The sequence below is a fragment of the Coturnix japonica genome, chromosome 8 (genome assembly GCF_054131305.1).
Source record: "Coturnix japonica strain WE chromosome 8, WE-NBRP24, whole genome shotgun sequence".
In the NCBI taxonomy this organism is placed as follows: domain Eukaryota; kingdom Metazoa; phylum Chordata; class Aves; order Galliformes; family Phasianidae; genus Coturnix; species Coturnix japonica.
In genome coordinates, this window is record NC_140670.1 from 31,439,329 (window position 1) to 31,461,812 (window position 22,484).

Sequence of the window (22,484 nt, forward strand, 5' to 3'; positions counted from 1 at the left end):
TGTGTGTGCTCGGTTAAATGGAAGGGCTGAAACCCATTATCTACATCAGTGACTTCTTAATACTTATAATCTGCCCTCGTTTGGAGGCGTTGCTCTGGTTCAGGTCCTGACTGAAACTGAGGCGGGGAACGGCTCGGCCCGGCCCGTTTGAAATCAAACCCTTCCTTGGCTTCCTATTGGATGTTCCGCGCCTCCACGTGACCTCCGCTCAACCAATCGCGGGCGGCCGCGCGCCTTTTCGAAAGTTGTTGCGGGAAGTTTAAACGCGTTTTTCTTTTCTCCTTCCGCCGGGGAAAGAGAAAATAGTTCCACAGCAGCGGGGTGGCAGCCGCAACCCAACGGTCTGAGTGAGTCCAGCCGGACATGGCGGCTGCCTGCAGGTGAATGCGGCGAGGCGGTAAGCTGCTTCCAGAGCATTAAGAGCCGCTCTTGGTACTCGTTGGTGCTCGGCGTAGTGATACGCGCGGCTGTGCGAGGGTGCGATGCGGCCGTGCTGGCGCGCGCGCGGGAAGACGCGGCGGTGGCGGCGGACGGGCCGTGCTCAGTGCGGGTCGGTCCGTCACAGCGCGAAGGTGGAGGGGGAGAAACGGGAACCGCAGGTACGAGCTGGATGAGCGGGGGGGGGGCGTCAGGACGGGCGGGGTGTGGGGATGAACTGCAACAGGTTCCCAAGGAGGCTGTGGGTGCCCCATCCCTGCAGGATTCAAGGCCAGGCTGGATGTGGCTCTGGGCAGCCTGGGCTGCTGGTTGGTGACCCTGCACACAGCAGGGTTGGAGCTGGGTGAACATGGTGCCAGAAGAACCCCAGGCACCTGTACAGGCTGGGAGGAGTTGTCCTTAAGAGCAGCTCGGCAGAGAAAGACTTGGGGGTCCTGATAGATGAGAAACTCAACATGAGCCAGCAGTGCGCTCTGGCAGCCCGGAAAGCAAATGGGATCCTGGGCTCCATCAGGAGAGGGGTGGTCAGCAGGGATAGGGAGGTGATCGTCCCTCTCTACTCTGCTCTTGTGAGGCCCCATCTGGAGTACTGTGTCCAGGTGTGGAGCCCTCAGTACAAAAAAGACATGGAGATTTTGGAAAGGGTCCAGAGGAGGGACAGGAAGATGATCAGGGGGCTGGAGCACCTCCCCTATGAGGACAGGCTGAGGGAGTTGGGTTTGTTCAGCCTGGAGAAGGTTGCGGGGTGACCTCACTGCAGCCTTTCAATACCTGAAGGGAGCCTACACCCAGGAGGGGAGTAAACTCTTGGAAAGGGCTGATAATAGCAGGACATAGGGAAATGGTTTTAAGTTAAAAGAGGGAAGATTTAGGTTGGATGTTAGGGGGAAGTTCTTCACTAGGAGAGTGGTTAGGTCCTGGAACAGGCTGCCCAGGGAGGTTGTGGATGCCCCGTCCTTGGAGGTGTTCAAGGCCAGGTTGGACGGGGCTCTGGGCAACCTGATCTAGGAAAGGTGTATGTTTGGTGGCCCTGCCAGGCAGGGGGGTTGGAACTACATGATCCTTGAGGTTCCTTCCAACCCGGGTCATTCTGTGATTCTGTGATCATTGTTGTCCTTTTCAACCCACTGTCCTAAGCACATAAAGCATGGTATAGATGAGTTGTCTTGGCGTTCTCCTGTAGGTAAGGTTCCTTTCGTGTGAAGATGCCGCTCTTTGGGAAAATTATTATCATCAAACGGAATGGGACTGACGGCATTTATTTTCCGCTCACTGCCAGCTCGTGTTTGTTTGGAAGGTGAGCACGTTTTGTGTACTGGAATGCATTGGAATAGTACTAATAGCGTCTTTCCTGCTGGTGGAATCTCCTTGATGCTTATTATGTAAAATCAGTGTTTATGTATTTGTGGGTGAAGTTTGAGGGTGGGACGGTGCTGTGGGGCTGGGGCTGAACTCGTGTCACTGCTCTCTGTGCCTTTTCCTCACTAAAACTGCTGATCAGATTCCTTGGTGAAAGTCTATGGTGAAATGTCCGGTGTCAGTTCAGATGAATGAACTGAACACTATTAACAGAGATACTGATAGGACAAGGGGGAATGGTTTTAAACTGAGACAAGGGAGGTTTAGGTTGGAACTTAGGAGGAAGTTTTTCACACGGAGGGTGGTGACGCACTGTTCACAGGTTGCCCAAGGAGGCTGTGGATGCCCCATCCCTGCAGGCATTCAAGGCCAGGCTGGATGTGGCTCTGGGCAGCCTGGGCTGCTGGTTGGTGACCCTGCACACAGCAGGGGGTTGGAACTGGTCGACCATCGTAGGCCCTTTCAACCCAGGCCATTCTGTGATTCTGAGATGCTGATGATAATCTCTGGCTTCATGTTTGTGCCAGTTAGGTAACACTTGGCTTGTGCTTAGCCATGACACATTCAGCCCCCTTATTTTTATCTGAGTACTGTTGGCACTTGGATAGATTCTGGAAATGTCATGTTTTGCTATTAAGATGATTGAGACACCTTTAGATTGTGTATTTTTCTGCTTCATTTCTTTTTCTATCCTTTTTAGTTCAGTTTTTCACACTACTTTGCATCACTGAAGTCGGCACTAAATATAGGATTTGCTTGTTCTGTGTGCAGGATGCCAAGCACAAACATTGTGCTGTTTGGATTATGAGCTGGAATTTGGGACATCCTAATTTCTCAGCAATCCCATCTGTCTGTTTTTCTTTTTCTCCTTTTAACTTGTAGGAGAACAGAATGTGATATTCGCATCCATTTGCCTCAGGTCTCAAAAGAACATTGTAAAATTGAAGTAAATGAGAACAAGGAGGTGAGTTTCACCTGTGTGTTAGTGACATTTGCGTTGTGTTGTTGCATCTCACTGCGATTCTGACGCGTTTGCTTTCTTTTTAGGCAATACTGACTAATTTAAGTACAGTAAATCCCACGCAGCTGAATGGTGATTATTTCCAGCATCCTGTGGCTCTGAAACATGGAGATGTGTTAACCATTATCGATCGTTCTTTCAGGTGAGTGTCAAGCACCTGCTGTGAATGCCTTGGTCCTCAAGGGTGCTCTGCAGGCCAGCAGTGCTGAGAGCTCTATGGCACAAGCTCTGGCTGGTGGGGCATTGGGTTGTGGATGCCCCATCCCTGCAGGCATTCAAGGCCAGGCTGGATGTGGCTCTGGGCAGCCTGGACTGTTGGTTGGTGACCCTGCGCATAACAGGGAGTTAGAACTGGATGAGCATTGTGGGCCTTTTCAACCCAGGCCATTCTATGATTCTATTTTACTTTTAAATACTTTCTCTAGATTTGAATATCCTCTGCAATCAACTCCGAAGAAGAGACGATCCAGATCTCCAAAAGATGAAAAGCTGCAGGTAATTTTGAGGCAGTAGGTTGCTTCTTGCAAGTACAAGTGTTAGTATTGCTGTTGGACTCTGTGTCCTTGTTTTGTTGAGGGGTTTTGTGTTTGTTCTTTGTAAGTTGGAATCATTTTTCAATTGTTGGCAAGCTTTCTGTTTGGAAATGTGAATGAACTCCTTTAGAGAAATACTTCCTAAAATACACATGATTTATTAATTGTAGAGTTGCCAGTTTCTGGTAATACATAATGATCTGTGATGTTAGCAATACAGGTAAGCTATTAAAAATTAATCCTTAGCATTTTCAAGGAGCTCTTGAGCTGAAATGAGGAGTGTGGTGTTCAGTATCCTTGTGCATTAAATGGGGAGGTTTGCCTTAGAGCCTAAACATGCTTCAACAATCATTGTTGCTCTGTGCTGTTTCATTACGGTAGTGCTGGAGTTTGTAAGTGTCAGAATAAGTCCATTTTTGAACAAAATAATTGAGTAAAATTAGATTGAATGAAACTATTTCACGACATCTGCTAAGGAAGTGAGCTTAGAATGTGCTGTTTATATTCATCTGCTACAGGTGCATTCAGAGCTGATAGTGCTAAGACAGCACTTGAACTCTCACTATATACACTATCAGTGTTCTAAACTGGGGCAATGCTCAGTGATTTCAACTGAATCCTTTTAAAGCTGTTCAGTAAACAGTGCTTAACAATGTTTATAAAGTCAGTGTTTTTCTGTGTGTAGTAGAAAGGTGAAGAATAAACATTTGTTGCTCTGCTGTAATATTGTACAAATTTACAGGTTCTTCATGTTCAGCAGGTGGCAGAAGTGGAGCTGTTATCCAAACAAACTCCAGGATCTAAAAGTCTTTGTTCTTCAGGTTTGTACCTGTATTAGAGGGGGGTGGTTATATTATTTTTCATGAGGAGGGTGGTGAGGCACTGGAACAGGTTGCCCAAGGAGGCTGTGGATGCCCCATCCCTGCAGGCATTCAAGGCCAGGCTGGATGTGGCTCTGGGCAGCCTGGGCTGCTGGTTGGTGACCCTGCACACAGCAGGGGGTTGAAAGTTGATCTTTGTGGTCCTTTTCAATCCTTCTGTGATTCTTCCAACCTAATTTTACTCTATGAGTATCAGGAGGAAAAAGCAACGCTGAAAAAGGGAAAGAGGGAAACCCACACCTATTCTTAAAGACTTTTCAGTCTGAGTACAGTACGCCTCTGTATGCCTGTGTACTGTTTCATTGTAGTTTGTGATTTACCAAAACAGAGTCCCATCAGGAGAAATAACATAGTTGCATCCTGACAAACAGGCAAAACAGCTAAACTGGAACGAGCAGGATATGTTTGTATTGCTCTAAATGATTTCTGCAGGTTTGGTTTATAAAGATTATACCATTTTTGAAGCTGCAATGCAAAATGACATTTGGAACAGATGTGTGAAACTTCATTGATTACTACATTTACTTTCCAGTGACAACTGTAACACCACAAAGTCACTTTTGTGATTAAGATATGTTAACAGATTGCATTTGAGCGAATGTTGTTGCAAAAGAACGTTGTCAGGTATTCTTTCTTAAAAAGAGTTTGTAAAATTTATAATTCTAGAGAGACAGTTAGCTCTGCTAAGTCACAGCTCACAGTCTATTTTATGTAGGTGTAGTACAAAGTAGCTTTATTCTAGATGTGATAATTTGGAGTAATGATAGCCCTTAAACGGGTCAAATGCCAGAACCTCCCATTCTCCCTGTGTTCAGTAAAGATACTTTCATGAGAAGATAGAAGGTTTCATAGAATCTAGAATGTCCTGTGTTCAAAGGAACACACTGTGGAATCATGCTTACATGCTGGAGTCTTGAAGTAGCAAGTTGCTTGCTGTGTCTCATCTGGGAACTTCTAGCTCTCCTTTATTATCTTGCTTTACCCCAGAGGAGTGTTGGTACAGCTAAAGTGATACAACACCTTTGTCAACACAAGACAGAATAGTTAGCGAATTAAGCCTATCAAAATGATGCTTTTATTCTGCACTCAGAGATTTGTCACATGGCAGCCCTGAATGTTGTGTGTATCAACTACCAAAGAGAAAATATAGATTACCTTATCTTTTAATGGAATAAGGTCCAGATTACAGCAGAAAATTTGTTAAACATTTCAACAGTGATTTGCATTATCAGAGAACTGCTATTGTTAACAGAGCTTTATTTACAGTACTGTGTCCTGGACCCTGGTTGATATTCTTGGAGGAGGAAAGGAAGGGGATTACCATCATCTATGTTTAAGAAACTTGTGGTTGTGTTTCTGCAACTTCTATGTAACTCCTCGTTGTGCTTTGCTTTAACTGTAGATAATGCCGAGTGCAAAGAAAAGAACACTGCTGAAAACAAACAAAGTACACAGGAAAGCATTTCCAAAGCCATGCCAGCTAAGCTACAAACACTCAAGTCTTGCAAAATACAAGGAAATACTAAAAAGGAAAATGAAATGTCTCCTTTTAGTAAACTCTATGAAAAGCTGAAACATGAGGTTAAAGGGAGAAAAATTCTACAAGACGGAAATTTACTTCAGAAAACTGGAAAAGAAGATGGGAAGAGTGTTTTGCTGGAACCAAATGCTCAGATTTCATCAAGCTGTGCTAATGATCTGGGAATCACAACTAAAGAAAAAGAAATGGGTATAAATGAAACTACTGAAAAAAGTAAAATGAATGAAGATGTGATCAGCTCAGAGCTGAGTAAGAGCTCAACTGTAGGAGGTGCTACCAGGAAGAGTCTTACCAAAACTCCTCAAGCTTCTGTTTCAAAGGAGATGAAAAAAGATAGTGTTAAGGGAAGTCAATTGCAAGATCATAAGGAATTGAGAACATCAGGGAAACTGAGTGGTCCTGAAGTTACACCCAAGCTCCACAAGGAGAGCGATGGAAATGCAGCATCTCTGAAGGCGTGCTTGAGTTATGCAGGTAAAATCAACAGCTGTACAGTAGTAGTGGAGAAGCTAACACAGGCAGCTAACTTGAGGAGTGTTTCAGAAGGTGATAAATGTGTTCTGTCTACACCAAGGTCCAGGAGGAAGAGTCTTCAATCTGGTTTCATATCACCTGCCAAAGAAGCACATGGTACAGATTCTGTAAGTACTGGGACTCCAGCAACTCGAGGAGCTGCATTGTTGGAACATGAGTCTTTTTCAGCAGTTTCAGAAGATGCAGTGTGTGGAAATGGTGGCCTCCAACAACTGCCTTTGGCAGAAAATAAATGCTTAAAACAGAGGCGAAATAGTAAACAACTTACACCAGGAAAGTCGGTGAAAGAAGAAGCGTTGACAGAAACTTGTGATCAGAAAAACATTGACTTGAAAAAGAGAGATTCTGGATCTCCAGCCGTATCTAAGAGTCCCAGAAGAAAAAGCAGGCAAAGTAATGAGTTAACAAACAAAAGCATCCATTCAGAAACATCGACTTCAGAAGAGTTCACATCAGAGCTGGCATCACCTGCTAGTCCGAAATCTGGCTCTGGAAGAAAAAGGGGAAGGAAAAGGACCTCTGGGCAATTAACTGAAAAAGCATTGGAGACAATTGCAGTTCAAGAACACAACTATGAGACTGCAAACACAAAAGGCAGTGAAGCTAAACGGGAGCTGGCCACTGAGGGATGTCAAAAGAGACAGGATGTGGAAGATACCCATATTCTAAGACCTCATAGATTATCATCAAAGAGGTCTTCTGGAAGTGCTACTGTACCGGTGGACAATGAGACTCCTTCAGAAATAAATACTTCTGGCCCGTCAACTGAAGAGCAACCAGGTAAACAGGTTTAATCTCGTGCCTTGTTAGAACTGGACTGGGGGAATTCTAGTGTTAGTGAGAATGCCTTTGCTTTAGCGATATATAGTTGCTGGGATGTCAGTTCTAAGATGTTTATCACATAGTTGTAGTTGACCCTAAAATTACACACTAAGTTGTTCAACTGGGTAAATTTTGGTATCTGAATTATTTACCATCTGATAAGTTTCCAAATCCAGAATGCACAAATGAGCTCTGTTTTCTATGCTGTTTAAAAGGGTGACTTCCTTGATTCTTGGTTATTTTCAGCTATTGTTACTTATTATAGGTAAGACCAAAAGGATATCTCAGAAGAGGACAAGTGGTGATTTGTTACCTCAGCCCTTAGGAAAAAGAAAACGAGTGTCTTTTGGTGGTCATCTGAGTCCAGAACTCTTTGATAAAAGCTTGCCTCCCAACTCACCCATTAAAAGAGGAGCCATTCCTGCCAGACTGAGTTTACCGTTTGGAAACTCACCACGTGCAGTACTGAAAAAGGGGCAGGGACTGAAACACTTTGCAGTCCAGGTAAATGACAAATGCTAATGCTAATCAAGTTGCTAAGCTAATTCATGCGGATGGAATTCTGGCCAAATCATGTGGCTTGGCCAGTTTTGCTGCTGTTTTAAAACTGTGAAAATCTGTAGTGTGCTTTATTTGAATAAACCTGCTTTGAATTGAATGATGACGTTGGTTAATTGATTAAGTTGAAAGGGACTTCTGAAATTTAAATATTGTTACATGTTTTGTTTTTTAGAGAGTAACATTAAGGATTTTCAGATGATCTCATGATATTTTGTAGGACTGTACTTACTTTTTGGTTATGTAGAGGAGCGTTTGTAGTTAAGCTTTGTGCAGTAATGTCACGGTTTGAACGAAAAATCCACCTGCATCCGTGACAGGGGCCGTGGGCCCCGGAGGGGCCCTAGGCTGAAAGGAAAAAAAGTTAATTAGGAAAAGAAAACAGCGGCAACGATCTAAGGAGGCACACTTATTTACTAAATACTATATCGAAATACCGGATAACACAATATAATATAATATAATTGAAAATTGAGCTAACGAATCAAGCAAAATAGGAGAGAGAATGAGTCCCGTAACCGAGAGGCCTACTGTAAATCTAGGCGAACGGCTGAAGGCTCCCACACACTCCCCTGAACGCCAGAACTCGAAAGACGTCAGTCTGTTCTGCGACAGAGTTAATATAGAGTCCAGGTCCCGTGACCTATCGTGTTGCTCTCTGGGAGATGTAGTCTTCTTCTGTAAGTTGCAGATTCAGTAAAATTATTCATGCTTTATATGATGTTATGATGTGGAATACTGATAGCAAAATTACAAAATTATTAAACCATGACAAGTAACTTGTCTTTCCCTTCTATTCTTTCCTACCAGGAGCTCGGTGCTCATTTGCAGAAAGAAAAAATGTCACCAAAAAGCGTGTTGGCCCAGAAGTCCCCACCTGCCTCATCCCCTGCTTCTGGAAAAGCAACACCCACATTTACTTTAAGCTCTCCACCACCTTACACAAAAGGACGTTTCTCTGTTTCTCAAGTAACGACTCCATCCCCCATTGCAGAAGAGCAGAACACAGGTGTGAAAGATATAAATACGAAGGAGAAAAGTGCTGGCCAAGTGGAAACACCTAAATCTTCTCATGTGAACGAAGATGAGAAAACCTTTTTGATGACTACGCCTAACAGATTAACCAGAAGATCACAGCATTCTTTGAAGAAGACCCCTATGAAGAGGAGAAGTGGGGCAGTGGCAGTACTCAGTGCAAAAAGAAGGAGTGGTGCTTCTAGTGCCAATTTACTAGGTTTGTTTCTGCAGTTATTTTTTAATATGAATTTAAGTACTGTGGAAAGTAGTAGCAAGACTGAATTAGACCTGTTGTTAGTTCATTACACCCATGACATCAACAATTGCCATGTATTCTGACTTTGGATTTTTTGAAACATGCAAAAAATTGCAAAATCGTGCATTCCCTTACATATAAAGAATAAGTTACTAAAGCAGTAAATGCTTTAGAATGTAAATCGTGATACTCCAAGGTTTATAAATGGTAGAGTTAAGGTTTTGATAGGCTAATTGTAATGAGCCTTCGAGTCCTTCAAATTTGAGTGCTGGTTGAAACAGTTTTAGTGCTATTGGAAAGACTGAGACTCACTCATTTAAAATGTTTTGTGAAGACACTTTTAAGACAGGATGTCCTTTTAATTTAAGGGAGTAGGTCCAGATGACTCTTTCAAGGTGAAATTTAAAGTTTCCCACCAACTCTTACTTGGTAGTTTTCATTCTCTTCTATATTTTTATATAGCACCATTTTTAGAGCTTGAGCTACACACTTATGTACAGCAGAGATTGTCTCACTAAATGGAGAGGCATAATCACAGGCCCTCCTTGTTAATGCAGCTGAAAGCCATATCATTGTGGTTGTTTTTTGTGTTTTTTTTTAGCAAAATATGGTTTTTTTTTTAGTTGCTTTGTCTGTTTCATTCACTTGTCAGCAAGATTTCCTCACAAACATTTGATGCTTTTTCACTCCATCTCTGGTATGCAAGTGGTTTTTAGTACCTTTTGTACAATGAAAATAACACCATTATCTTCAATCTTTTTTTGGTTTTGGATGTGTGATTTGGGGAAACTTTGTTATCCCGGTTCTTTTATTTAGATATTTCCCTGCATGGTTGGCTTCCTTTTTTATATTCTGCACATCCAGTATTGACAGCTTTTGATTTTTGTTTTGCCAGCTTTCCAGAACTTGCAGAGTAACTGTGGCAAGAAAATAATAATAGCTTCAGAATATCTTCAGAACTGGCATTCCCATTTTTTTATCTTTTCTTATAAAAAGAATCATTTATTTTATGCACCTTCTCCTTGTCATTTCTGCAGTAAATGAGGCAGGTCTCCTGTCAGCTGACAGCTTTATTACACAGCTGTGATTAATTTCCTGATCACTGTGTACAGAATGATAGCTGTACCCTGGCACTTTTCAGAGGCATGTGATGAAAATGGTGTAGGAAAGGTTTCAGAATTTCTATGTATACCTGAATGCTCTAAGCTGTATAAATGCATAATTTCATGACGACACAGTTACTCAGATAGGTGATGAAAGAAAAAGTCAATACGTTTCTACTGAAAAAATAATTTCTTTGGCTTTAAACCTCATGTTCTGCCAAAGAAAAGTTCAGCTATAATAATGAGCTGGGCTGAGAAGCTGATGGCAAATTTCTACTGAGGAAAGTATTTCCTTGACAAAAAATGTGAAGACAGAATTGGGTCAGCCTTCAGTTTCAGGTTCGGTAGTGATGACATTGTGTAAGTCTTTCTGTTCTTTGGTTGCAGAAAGAAAACTATACTGGATGCTTGTTAAGCTTCAGCTTGAAACAACATCTTCATTTGGAAGTGTTTTCACAATGCATTTGACTATAGGTGCCATCAGATGATGCAGCTACTAATTTCTGATGGTTAACTGTAGTGAATCCTCTGGAATCATAAAGGAATTGTTATGAACTCCCATTTACACAGCTGAGAATATAGGTTGTTATTCCTGTTTTGTTTTCCAGTTGCAAAAACGTGGGCAGAAGTGGTTAAATTAGGTGTTGCAAGACCACAGGCAAAGGCTGTCAAAAAATGTGTTCAAAAAGGAAGACCAGCAAAGAAAATCATCCGGACACCAAAGGTATGAATATGAAACTACTATTTAGAGGGTAACGGATTGTAGGTGTTTTGTTACAAAAGCTGGAAGCTTTTAAGTTTTTAGGAAGATGTTAAATGGTATCGGTGCCTTTTTCATGATGTGTAAGAATATTGTGACCTGTAGGAAGCACTCAAGAATCACATCTGGTTATTCTTTTTGATGAAAAGAATAGGTGCTAGCAGTAGTTAAGGACTAGGTAAGTGTCTGGATACTGTGATGTGTTGAGCATGTGAAATAGGTAACCAGTTTCATTAATTGAAACTTAGTGAACTTAGTGTAGTCAAAGCATCTTAAGAGTGTATCTAAATAACAAGATGCTTTGGGTAGATGGATTAAGTATTTGTTTCCTACAGTCAAACTGTACTGCCATTTGAATGAGTGTCTTTTAGTTTTAACACTTGTTGATGAGATTGATGATTGGACTTGATGATCTTGAATAGGTTGCCTAGATAGATGATTTTGTGAAGATTAAGAAAGGATTGTGACTGAAGTACTGTTGGGATAATCTCTGAGCATTCCTTAAAGCTAACAGTAATTGTCACACGGCTCATTGGGCACAGTCCCTCAGATTTTAAAAGAAGATACAAGCGATGTATTTCACAAAGAGCCAACCCTTTAAATTATCTGCAATTTAACCACTTCTGTATGCTGAACAGTATGTATTCACTGAACAAGACCAACAAATGTGTGGCAGTTTTGAACGATTCTCATTAGTTTTTAAATATAAAGAATCTTTATTTACTAATTTTTTTATTTTTTTTTTCCTTGCTATAGACACCAGAAAGAAAAATAAAAGGTCATTTTAGTACAGGTCATGCAAAGTCACCTGCGACAATAGTTGTAGGTAGAGCTTACTCCACCACAGTCCAAATAGCTGGAAAGGTCCCTAAAGTGGTAAAAAATCCAGTCTTGAAAAGAAACATGAGTATGGATGAAGACTTGACAGGTAAGTTGTGAAATCTTAAAACCTGTTACTGCTTCTGTCAACTGTGTGGGGTTTTTTGTTACTGATTTGGTTTGGTTTCACGTGTTCTGTTTTCAAAGCATGCATGTTTGCTTTTTTGTTTTAATTAAAATTGTGTTTTATAGGACTGACCGAGATGTTTCAAACTCCAGATAATAAGGGTGGAAAAACATCAGCTTTGACCACTGCTCATGATTTTACACCAACACTCACTGCAATGGAGATTTCTGATTTGCATACTCCTGAAGAAACTGGTATGTTGTTTGGAATGGAAGACTTATGTGTGCATGTAAGGTAATAGTGTCTACAGTTATTTGAGACAGCGAGCAGTCTTGAGTTAGACAGGCTTGATGTAGAGAGAAAATATCTTGCAACTGGTTTTTAGTATCTGTAATGTTTTAGAAAACGTTTTGTAGCTTCAGTAATTTTTTGTAGGCTTTAATTAAATTTTTTAACATTTGGATTTGGTGTGACGTCTCTATATGATAAACTATAGTTTCAGGCAAATCTTTTGTTGAAGGATGGCAGTTCTTTAGTTGGTTATTTGTGGACTTTGTCCATTGACAACATCTTACAGCAGGAAGTAGGTGCATTTTATAGTTGCACGGCAGTCATCGTGTTCCTGTATAACTTAGTATTTTCTACAGTTCTGTTCAATTCTGTTTTGTTAAGAATTTAGTCAAGACAAGCATCTAGAAAAGGAAAAAAAAAAATAGGTATGAATAATTCGATATTATATTAGAGGCACTTTTAAAATGATTTTTTATATCAGATTGAAAAACCTTGTTGTTTCTTTTTTTATAATTTATACTTACTGTTTTAGATTTATGCTGTGCCTTTTAGGAACTGATTATCTTGTTGCTAATTACCGAACTGATTGTTGATGCATATTGTCAGATTTTAGCTTCTTAGAATGCTGGGTCTGACTGAGGCTGTTTTCTGCTTAGTTATACAGCAGTGAGTGTGCTTAGATTTATTGTTTTTGTTGTTATTTGGTTCTTGTTTCTTTTAAATTGTATAAACCTACTGTTCATTTCAGGAGAGATGATGGTGTCACCATTAAATGCTTCAGATGTTGCAGAACAGAAACAGGATTGTCAAGACATCTCTTACTTTCTGAGAGAGAGAGAGTCTCTGAAGTCTGCGTTTGATGCAGTATCCACAGAAACTCCTGAAAAGAGGAAAAGTGTGCTGAAGGAAGATACTGGCATGGATAGTGGGTCAGTAAACCCAGAGAAACAAGTATCTCAAGTGAGGTCATCAAGTAAAAGGAAAACTCCAGCTCAGAAGCTGGAGTCAGTTGAAGTTGTATCAAACATCAAGAAGCCTTTAAAGACCCCAAAGCAGAAGTTAGAACCAGCAGACACCCTGTCAGGCATCAAGCAGCTCATGAAGACGCCGAAGCAGAAGTTAGAGCCTGTAGAGTCCCTGTCAGGCATTAAGGAGCTCATGAAGACACCGAAGCAAAATTCAGAACCCTCAGAGGTCCTGTCGGCCATCAAGCAGCTCTTGAAGACCCCAAAGCAGAAGTTGGAACCAGCAGAGGTCCTGTCAGGCATCAAACAGCTCATGAAGACACCAAAGCAGAAGCTGGAACCAGCAGAGGTCCTGTCAGGCATCAAACAGCTCATGAAGACACCAAAGCAGAAGTTAGAGCCTGTGGAGTCCTTGTCAGGAATCAAGCAACTTTTGAGGACCCCAAAGCAGAAGTTAGAACCAGCAGAGGTCCTGTCGGGCATCAAACAGCTTTTGAGAACCCCAAAGCAGAAGTCAGAACCAGCAGAGGTCCTTTCAGGCATCAAGCAGCTCATGAAGACCCCGAGGAAGAAGTTGGAGCCTGTAGAGTCCTTGTCAGGCATCAAGCAGCTTTTGAGGACGCCAAAGCAGAAGCTGGAACCAACAGAGGTCCTGTCAGGCATCAAACAGCTCATGAAAACCCCAAAGCAGAAGTTAGAGCCTGTGGAGCCCTTGTCAGGTATCAAGCAGCTCATGAAGACCCCAGAAGAAAAGCTGAAGCCAGCAGTGGTCCTATTGGGCCCACCGCAAAAGTCAGAACCCATTACAGATGAAAATGCCTCTGAAAAGTTGCTGGAGATTCCAATACAAAAAAAAGAGGCATTAAAAGATGTTACAGGAGTTAATTTAATCAAGAAAACTCCAAAATTCAAATCCCAACCAGTAGAAGACATGGTTGGAATCAGCCGTATTTTCAAGACACCAAAGGAAGAAGTTAAACCCATAGAAGATGTATTTGGTATCAGTAGATTAATGAAGACTCCCAGAGAGAAATCTCAACCAGTTGATGATTTTGTGGGTTTGAGCAGACTTATGGCAGAACCCAGACGGAAGAATTCTGAGCATGAATTGGACTATGTTGGAGTTAAGGAAATATTTGATACACCGGAGAAAATGAAGGTAAAGATGTTTGGTTTTTTTTTTAGGGAGGGGGGGAGAAGGGGAAAGGAATTTATTTAGACTTGGAGTCTGTGGCTGAAATGAACCATTAATACTACCTCGTGCTTTATTGCATCATGTTTTCATAAAAGCATATTGTGCACACAACCTCTAGATGAAAAATACCTTGGTGATATGGGAAGAGTAAAGATTGCAACCAATGTTTTCCTTGGAAGCTTCTTACAGGTGCATGACCCCCTTCTACAAGATGTAGCTTAGTACAGATCTGAAGGAGTAATTTTTTTTTCCTTTTTATAGCACCCTTAAATTACTTACAAATTATAGTCAAGTTCTTACTATACCTTTGTTTTCAGAAGTGTATATGCTGCTTTGTTTGTTCTTCAGCTTCCTCGTAGCCTCTAGATAAAATATTAAAGCTCTCTTTTCTTTAAACGTGAAATAGTATTGAGCTTTTGCCAAAATACTGTGATACCTCTTGGTTGTTTGGTATCTCATTATTCCCATATGTCTTTAATTCATTGCTTGTTGAATGGACACCTATTTCTATAGAGAAAACTATAATGCTATACGTTTGCTTGTATTAGTATGCATTTTGTTTAAAGGAGCTCTGTCCATGTGTTTACTGAAATAATGTTGAGCTACCATTCTGATTTTACATGGCTTCATGGCTCTTGTTGTTTGTGCATTTTACTAGCATTGATTTTTGTGTAAGCTCTTGAATCCATAGAAAAAACACTGAGTAACACTGGGCTGAGTGTTTGTCTGTGCTGAACTGCAATAAAACACTACAAAACATCGAATGACTCAGCTTCAATATCCCTTCTTTTGGGATTTTATTTTGACACTTTTCAGCCAAGTTAGTGAATGCATTAAAAAACAAACAGACAACTGTGCAGTGTTGTTCTTCCACTTTAAAAACTGCAACATTAACTCAGATGACAAATATTAAGGTTGTTTTGTGTGCTGGTATTGTATATGGATACAGTTGTTAAACTAAATTAACTTTGTTTTATGAGAAGAATACTCAGTAAGACTTTTTTTCCCCCAAGTATTTTAATTTTATATTGGCTAACTTCACTATTTCCTATCCTGTCAGACATGAATTTATTGATTATTGTTTATTCCCCTAGGACAAGACAGTAAGTGTTATGGATCCTAAGCAAGAAGATTCTGTACATCCTTCTACTAATTGCAGTCGTGGATATGGTAAGTATAAATACTTATATTTTAAAAATAGTTGTACTGAATATAGTTAGTACTAGGAAGTTTTAAGCATGTGCTTTAAAAACTCCAAAGATCAGGTACCTCATGAAATTTGTACAGTAATTCCTAGTGCTGAAGTTCTGTTGGTGGAAAGGAAACTGTGTAGTGCTGTTCTGATGTAGTGATGGTGTCATCTCCAAACATACACCAGCGTATAAAAACACTGATGAAAAGATCTCCATTTAAAATGACCTTTCTCAGCAAAGGCTTTCAGTAACTCATCTGAAAGCTATGAATGCTATCAGTATCAAATAAAACACCTCTTGCAGCAAGCTGGCCAGAATCTATTGAAATACCACCACACTCTCCTTTTTTTTAAAAATTAAGAATATTAAATGTACAAGATCACTCTGCTAGGAAAACTCACAAATACTTTTTTCAGGCATAGTAATGAGTAATTTTTGCTTGTGCTCTTTTCTATGTAAAAACTTTGTATGGGGTGAAAAAACTGTTTTAGAAGACAAAGGAAATACTTCACAAGGTGAAGATCCTCAACAGAGGAAGTCAACTAGTGAAGGCCAGTCTACCCAGAGGCCAACCAGGGGCAGATTGAGGAAGACTGTACATCCTGCTTCAATAAAGCAGACTGAAAAGGATTTAAATTTAAAAGAATTACAAAGTTTGGAGAAAAAGAGCTCCCAAGAAGAGATGGGAGAGGTCAGAACTTCAACTTCGGTGGCTAAAAATCTAGGAAGAGGAAGGAGAGCAAACGCTTGCGTGGTAGAAGAAAACATTTCAGAACATAATGGTGAGAAAAAAGTTGAAACTGTTTCAACTTCGGAGATTCCTGTTGCTGCTCAAAGACCAAGAAGAGGTAAAAGGAAAGAAGCAAAGGAGTTAAAACTTCCAGATGAGAACCTTGAGTCTTGTGGCAAAGATTCTTCAGTGTTACAAAAAGAACCTGCAACTATGAAACTGGCTTTGCAGGATTTTATTATCAATGACATAGTAATAAAAGACGACCTTCAAAACGTGAAGGCAGAAAGTTTATCTAGTAACAATCAAAATGAAAACTGTCAACTGCAGACAGACTTTAAATACTCTGAAGATACATCTAACAAGGCCAGTCCAGGAGACAGTAAAGAAGTGGTTCTACTGCCTAGGAAGAGGGCTAGAGAAGTGGGGAAAGCAGAAAACACAGAAGAACCGATTGCACCTAAAAGAGAAAGGAGAGCTAAGAATGACCAAGTCAAGCAAGCTTCTACAGAGGAGCTTCATGCAACAGCAAGGAGGCTTCGTAAACAACCATCTGCAAAGATAATACAAGAGGATGAGCAGACTTTAGAGACTGCTCCAGCAGGAGAATCTGGAAACAGAACTGCAGTTGAAATGAAAATAACACAAAAAAGAGTTAAGTGTTCAAGAAATGCTAGAAAACAATTGACAGAAGTAAAATCAGAGACTTATGGGATGGAACCTGAGAATACACCGAATGTTCAGAAAATCAAGGAAACTCTGGGTGAAACTGTTGCTGAAACACGATCAGCCACCAAAAATGAGAGGGAAGCATCTCTAGGAAATGAAACTGAAAATACTCAGGCAAACACAACAGAAGCATCTCGGAGATTAAGATCACAGGAAAATTCTGGAGAAACAAAGAAAATGCCAACTGCTGTTCTAGTCTTGGAATCAAACAGCTTAGTGCAAGAAACGAGCAGAACTAGGAGCAGGAGAGGCAAGAAGGACTCTTCAGAGCAAAAGACTGATGAATCTGCTAAAAATGTAAACTGCTCAGAGCTAATAACACTCAAGTCAGAAACAGAAATAGAGAAATCTCCTCCCAAAGAGCCTTCAGGCTGTGTTGATGAAAAGAAGATAGACAAAATAATGGGAGATCAGAACAGCACATCTGCCACAACAGTTAGAGCTGTAAGCAGTGACAGTGATGCTCATCACCATCAAAAGCAGACAGAAAATAAACAGGTACTAAAATCAAAGGAAACTGAAGTTCTGCAAGAGAATCAACCACAAAACAATGGAGCTATGCGTATGAGAGGTAGAATTAGAAAAGTTAATTTTGAACTTGAACCATCCAGTTCCAAAGTACTTGGGCAAAAAAGGAGTTCACCTGGGAACGAGGAAGGAATGACTTACAAAGTTGGTCAACAAGAGACTTTAGAAAATCCTTCTTCTCAAGTAAGGAGGAGCAGAAGAAAGCAAGTTAATTCCATTCCACAAGCGGCTGATTCTACCTTTACAGAACAGCAGACCTTAATTGAAGATCATAGTAAAGATGAGAGTTCTGTAAAAGACCATGATCCAGCTTTGGAAGCTACTCCCTCTTCAACAGAAGACAATCCACCGAGACGGGCAAAAAGACGAGAGGTTGCTGTAGCATCACAAGAGACGAGTTCTCTTTCTATCAGAAAAAAACGTGGGTTGCAAGAAGGTGATGATAAAAAGATGACTGCGAAAGAAGATCAAAATCCAGCTTTGGGAAATAAAACTTTGCAGGCAGAGACAAATGCATCAGCAAGGGACAAAAGAAAAAAGATCGATCTAGCAGCAGAGGCAAAAAGTTCATCTTCTCTCCAGAGGAAGTGTGGCTTGTCACAAAATGGTGATAAAGAGGTGAATGCTAATGAAGAACAAAATATGCCTTTGGAACCGGTGTCCCTCACAGAAGTGAACCCATTAGGAAGGGGCAGAAGGAAAGCCGCTCTGGCGTCACACACAACTAATTCAATTTCTCTTAGAGGAAAACGTGGCTTGCCAGCAGACAGTGTTAAGGAAGATGCTCCTGAAGAGGATAATGTTCCATTAGAAACTGTTGCTTCATCTCCGAAAGAAAATCAGCTGAGAAGAGGCAGGAGGAATCAAGTGGCCTTCTTGCCGGAAGCCACAAGTTCTGCTCAGGGAACACAGAGCTTATCAAAGGAAAGTGGTCGAAAGAATAATCGTAGGGAAGCTAAAAACCTGACTTCTGAAAAATCTGCTTCCCAAGAAAAAATAGATCCTTCAAAAGGTGACTCCAGGAAACAAAATAGCACTTCTCAGCCTGTTAGCTCTGGATCTCTTCAGGGTTTGCCAGAAGATGGTAAGAATGAATCTCAGCAGAGTACGCTTCTGGAAACAACTCCATCTTCAAAAGGGAATCCATCAAGATTGGGTAGGAAAAAAACAGTTTCTTTCAAATTTGAGGATACCAGTTCCAGTTTTCTCAGGGAAAAACGCGTCTTCTGCAACAACAGAGGTCAAAAGGGAAACCTTAATGATGATGAAAGTGCATCTCTGGAAAATAATTCATCCCAGGAAAACCGTAGGCAGCTGAGAAATAAGAGGGAAAAAGTAGAATTCAAATCAAAGGCAGCTACTTCTACTTCTCTCCATGATAAGGGCAACGTGTCAAAACATGATAACAATTCAGAAACTCAAAATAAGTGTTTGGCATCCACTGGTTCTGAAAAAAATAAGCAGTCTGGAAAAGAGGTTAACCCTGCTCAGCAGCCAACCTCCACTTCTCGTCGAAGAAAATGTCAGTTGCCAGCAGATGTCTTAGCACCCAAACAGTTAAAATCAGGTGAGGCAACAATTTACTTTCTATTTTGTATGTATGGGTAAGTTAGGAATAGATAGAACAATATGTGCAAAGTTCTATTACTGTAGGCTGCCATAGGCTAATGTAGATAAAGAGTTCTTTAATACAGTAAGAATACTTAAATGAAGAGCAGCTATGTTACCCTATTCAAACAAGATGCTTTTCCTAAGCGGAATGAATTGATTTTTATGGTACATGATGCTTATATTCCTCCTCTGGGATATTCAAATGCCCTTGTGCACGTTCTCTCTCAGTCTGCAACTTAGAATTTAGAGTAATACAGCAATTAACTGACCTGCAGGAGTAGGTGGTAATGACAGAATATGAGCATTGCATCTTTAGGATCCATCGTTCATGCTTGTTTTCTCCTAAATACCACCTGAGCTCCTGCTCCTACATCTATAGGTTTTGGGTAACATTTATGTAACATGCTTATCAGTGTTGCCTTCTTTCTCTCTTGGCTTATACGTATTTACTATTTTCCACTTCTTGACTGCTATACATACTTCCCAAATGAGAGACTGGTTCTGGTGCTTTTCTACCTGCCTGGATAGTTTCTCTTCTGGGAAGGTTTGTCTTTTCCCATCTGGGTTTAATGATGGCTTCCTTGCATGTTGCTTGGCTTGATGCTCATCTCTTGGAGCAGCTTCGTTGTTCTCTGCTCCCTGGATTCTTACATAGGTATCCAGCCTTTTGTTTATAGTTAGAAGCCTGATTTAACTGAAGTTGCACCATACAACTCTTCCTATATATTAATTTTTGCTGGATTTTTCTCCAGCATTGGATGTATTTTAGTTTTACATAGCTGAAATGGTAGCTAATTGGTTTTGGTGCTCTCATTAATGCTAACCTACTTTCCGAAATAGCTGTTAAGTCCTTGGGGATGTATCTTAAAGGATATTGGATGTGCAGAAATGTGGGCTTTGTAGCTGGTTTGTCGAATTCATGGATGTAATCTTTGGAATGCGGTCACTGGGGACATCCTAAAAAACAACGTGACTGAAGACTGACTTTGTATGAAATGTTTCGTTTATGATATAAATTTACAATTGATATTTCTGTCTACAAATAGATAATGATGAAAATAGATCACCTAAAAGAGGAAGAAGAAACAAAGCCAAAGAAGAACTTGACAGAGGGGGCATAAAGGCAACTCAGAATCCTGGAGGAAAAGACAGAAGAACAAGATCAAGCACAAGAGCAAGTGCAAGAACAGGAAAATAGCCTTCGCAGTTTCAGAATCAGTTTTTAAAACAATTCAGTAATTGAATGAATAAGTTTGTAACGTGAACTGATTTGCACTCGGATTTTCATTTCAGGTTTTGTAAAACAATAATGATGTTACAAAAGTAATTCTCTCGATGCATTTACAGATACAGCATAGATACCTGTTCTTAGTAGATCTGTCTGTGTAGCGGTTCTTAAACCGTGCGGTGCTTGTCCAGAATGGCAAATACAAAAATTAATCCTTTCTAACATTGTTTATCCCCTTCTGCTGATCAGTACAGCAGTCAGTAAGCCATGCTACTTTACTGTCCATTTAATTGTAAGCTATTTTCTGCGTAGTTTCATGCGCTTAAGTCTTATTTTTCATTGAAGCTCTGTAAATATTCCTTAAAAAAGAACTATAGATTTATTAGTAAAACTGCTATGTTGAAATGTTTTTTAAAAGAATTTCATATTTGGTTGTTTTTTTTTTGGAGATTTGTAATTCATTAAATTTGTAAACAATTTGAGTCTTCTGTGCTTTGTATCCTTAGAAATAATTAAGAGTGTGTATTTACTTCTGTTACCATATCATGTGTAGAAAGGAAATCCAGCTTCAGCATCTAACTGTGTTTTTAAGAGCAGAGTTGAGAACCTTCATCTTTATGTAGTATTTGAGGAGTTCCAGGCATTTCTATGGACAAATGGAATGGGAGGGGCAAATGCATTCCACCTTCTGACGTTTGGTAGCACTTTGAGGATGAAAACGACCCTTTGGGTGAGTTCTTGTTTGTGAGATGTGTTGCCTATTGCGTTTGTCACTGTAGGACTGAGATGTGTTTCTTGCTGTTTCAGTTTTAGCCTCCCAGGTGTGAGGAACCTCTCACAAAATGTGTCACTGGGTTTTTGATGTAGCGTTTGTGATCATCCAGAATTCTAACTCATGCAGCTTTGTGTTGTCCCAACTGAAGCATTAGATCTGGGCTACTAATCTGTTATTCAGATCCGTACTGATTTGACAGCATCTTGTGTTGGGTCCTGGCTCTTCTGCTTGGTTTGTGGCTCTCTGTCTACCTGACTGCAAAACAGACTTGGAAATGTGAATTTCACTAACCTGATCCTGTGTCAGCCCCTGCTGGCTGCTGCTTAGAAGTATTCCTCTATTTATTTATTTATTATGAAGCTATTCACAGAAGGGAAACAATACAAAGTAATTTAATGTTTGTAACCCCTTGAAGTTTGTGTACATTGGATCAGTTTGTCAAAAACCCATAACCATAGTGATATATGTTTTGAGGTTTGAAGGAAAAATACTGAAGTACTGCGGGCATTGCTGTAGGTTTACATGCTATACTATTTAAAAGGAAGATTTTCTTGATAGTGTTGATGTCATATCACTTCCTACCCTGTTTTGCCTAGTACTGGATGTTCGAATGGGAATGATTATCTTCTGGCTCAGTTTTCTGCTGAAGATGACTAGATCTCAGCAGAGAAGAGGGGAGATGATGCACGTTAATAAATGACAGTGTGCAAAGAGTTTAATGCTGAACATGGTTGCAAGGTTGGAGGGCACTGCTGTGCTCTGCTTATGTATGTGCTGTTGCATTAATGTATGTGTCTTATGTTGCAGAGGACGCTTGTGTGGAGTACTCTCATTTTCTTTGGCATTACACTCCTGCAGAGATCACTTACATGCTTGTGGTACCCTGCTTGCTATTGATCCATCTGGAGGAATGCTGCTGCTTAGACCTTCACATTTCTGCATGGCTGCTGCTTGGCTTTCACACGTATGTTAGTTAAAGTTACCTTAAAGTTTTTCTTACTGTCTGTCCTGACTGCATGATCACTGGTTTGGCCTGGTGGCTTTCAATGTGAAATGTGAATGAAGAGGAAGGAGAGAATGCTTTAAGCTCTTGAGGCTTTTGCCTTCCAGGTGAGCCACATAGTCCTGTGGGTTTCTGTGCTCCTATCTGGAAATTTTCATCTGATTTAAAGATTCTGTGCCTATAAGTGTCTGTACCTCTTTTCCATCTTTAGCATTATTCAACTGTTACTTAAGGCAGTTATTTATGGCCTGGGGATATGTCAAAGTCCTGAGGTAAACACCAACACTGCTTTTTCTGGAATAACAGAAACCAACAGGGCTGAGCTCTTAGTTACTTAGATAACAGACCTGCAGATAGATATACATCCAGAGAAGAGGCTTTCTGTGGCAATAGATACAGTAGAGCAATGTCAGAATCTGCTTACTCTCAGTTATGTCTTCATCTAATCCTGCAGTGACGCTTTGCTTG

The 22,484-nt window shown here is 40.5% G+C and overlaps 1 protein-coding gene across 7 annotated transcripts; it reads left to right on the forward strand.

Annotated features, from left to right (window-relative positions):
* Nucleotides 1-214: 214 nt before the first annotated feature.
* MKI67 (marker of proliferation Ki-67) lies at nt 215-20,720 on the forward strand. Of its 7 annotated transcripts, none has more exons than XM_085555373.1 (16): nt 215-397; nt 1,622-1,735; nt 2,680-2,761; nt 2,845-2,960; nt 3,244-3,313; nt 4,112-4,172; nt 5,635-7,086; nt 7,394-7,632; nt 8,497-8,920; nt 10,671-10,786; nt 11,579-11,750; nt 11,894-12,022; nt 12,808-14,183; nt 15,314-15,389; nt 15,904-18,966; nt 20,057-20,720. In XM_085555373.1, the coding sequence occupies exons 2-16, from the start codon at nt 1,644-1,646 to the stop codon at nt 20,206-20,208; spliced, it is 7,620 nt and encodes a 2,539-aa protein (XP_085411499.1). In that variant the 5' UTR covers nt 215-397; nt 1,622-1,643; the 3' UTR covers nt 20,209-20,720. The 7 variants fall into 7 exon arrangements, with proteins under 7 accessions (XP_085411499.1, XP_085411497.1, XP_085411498.1 ...); XM_085555371.1 differs by having other exon boundaries at nt 241-397; nt 4,094-4,172; XM_085555372.1 differs by having other exon boundaries at nt 284-397; nt 4,109-4,172.
* Nucleotides 20,721-22,484: the final 1,764 nt, after the last annotated feature.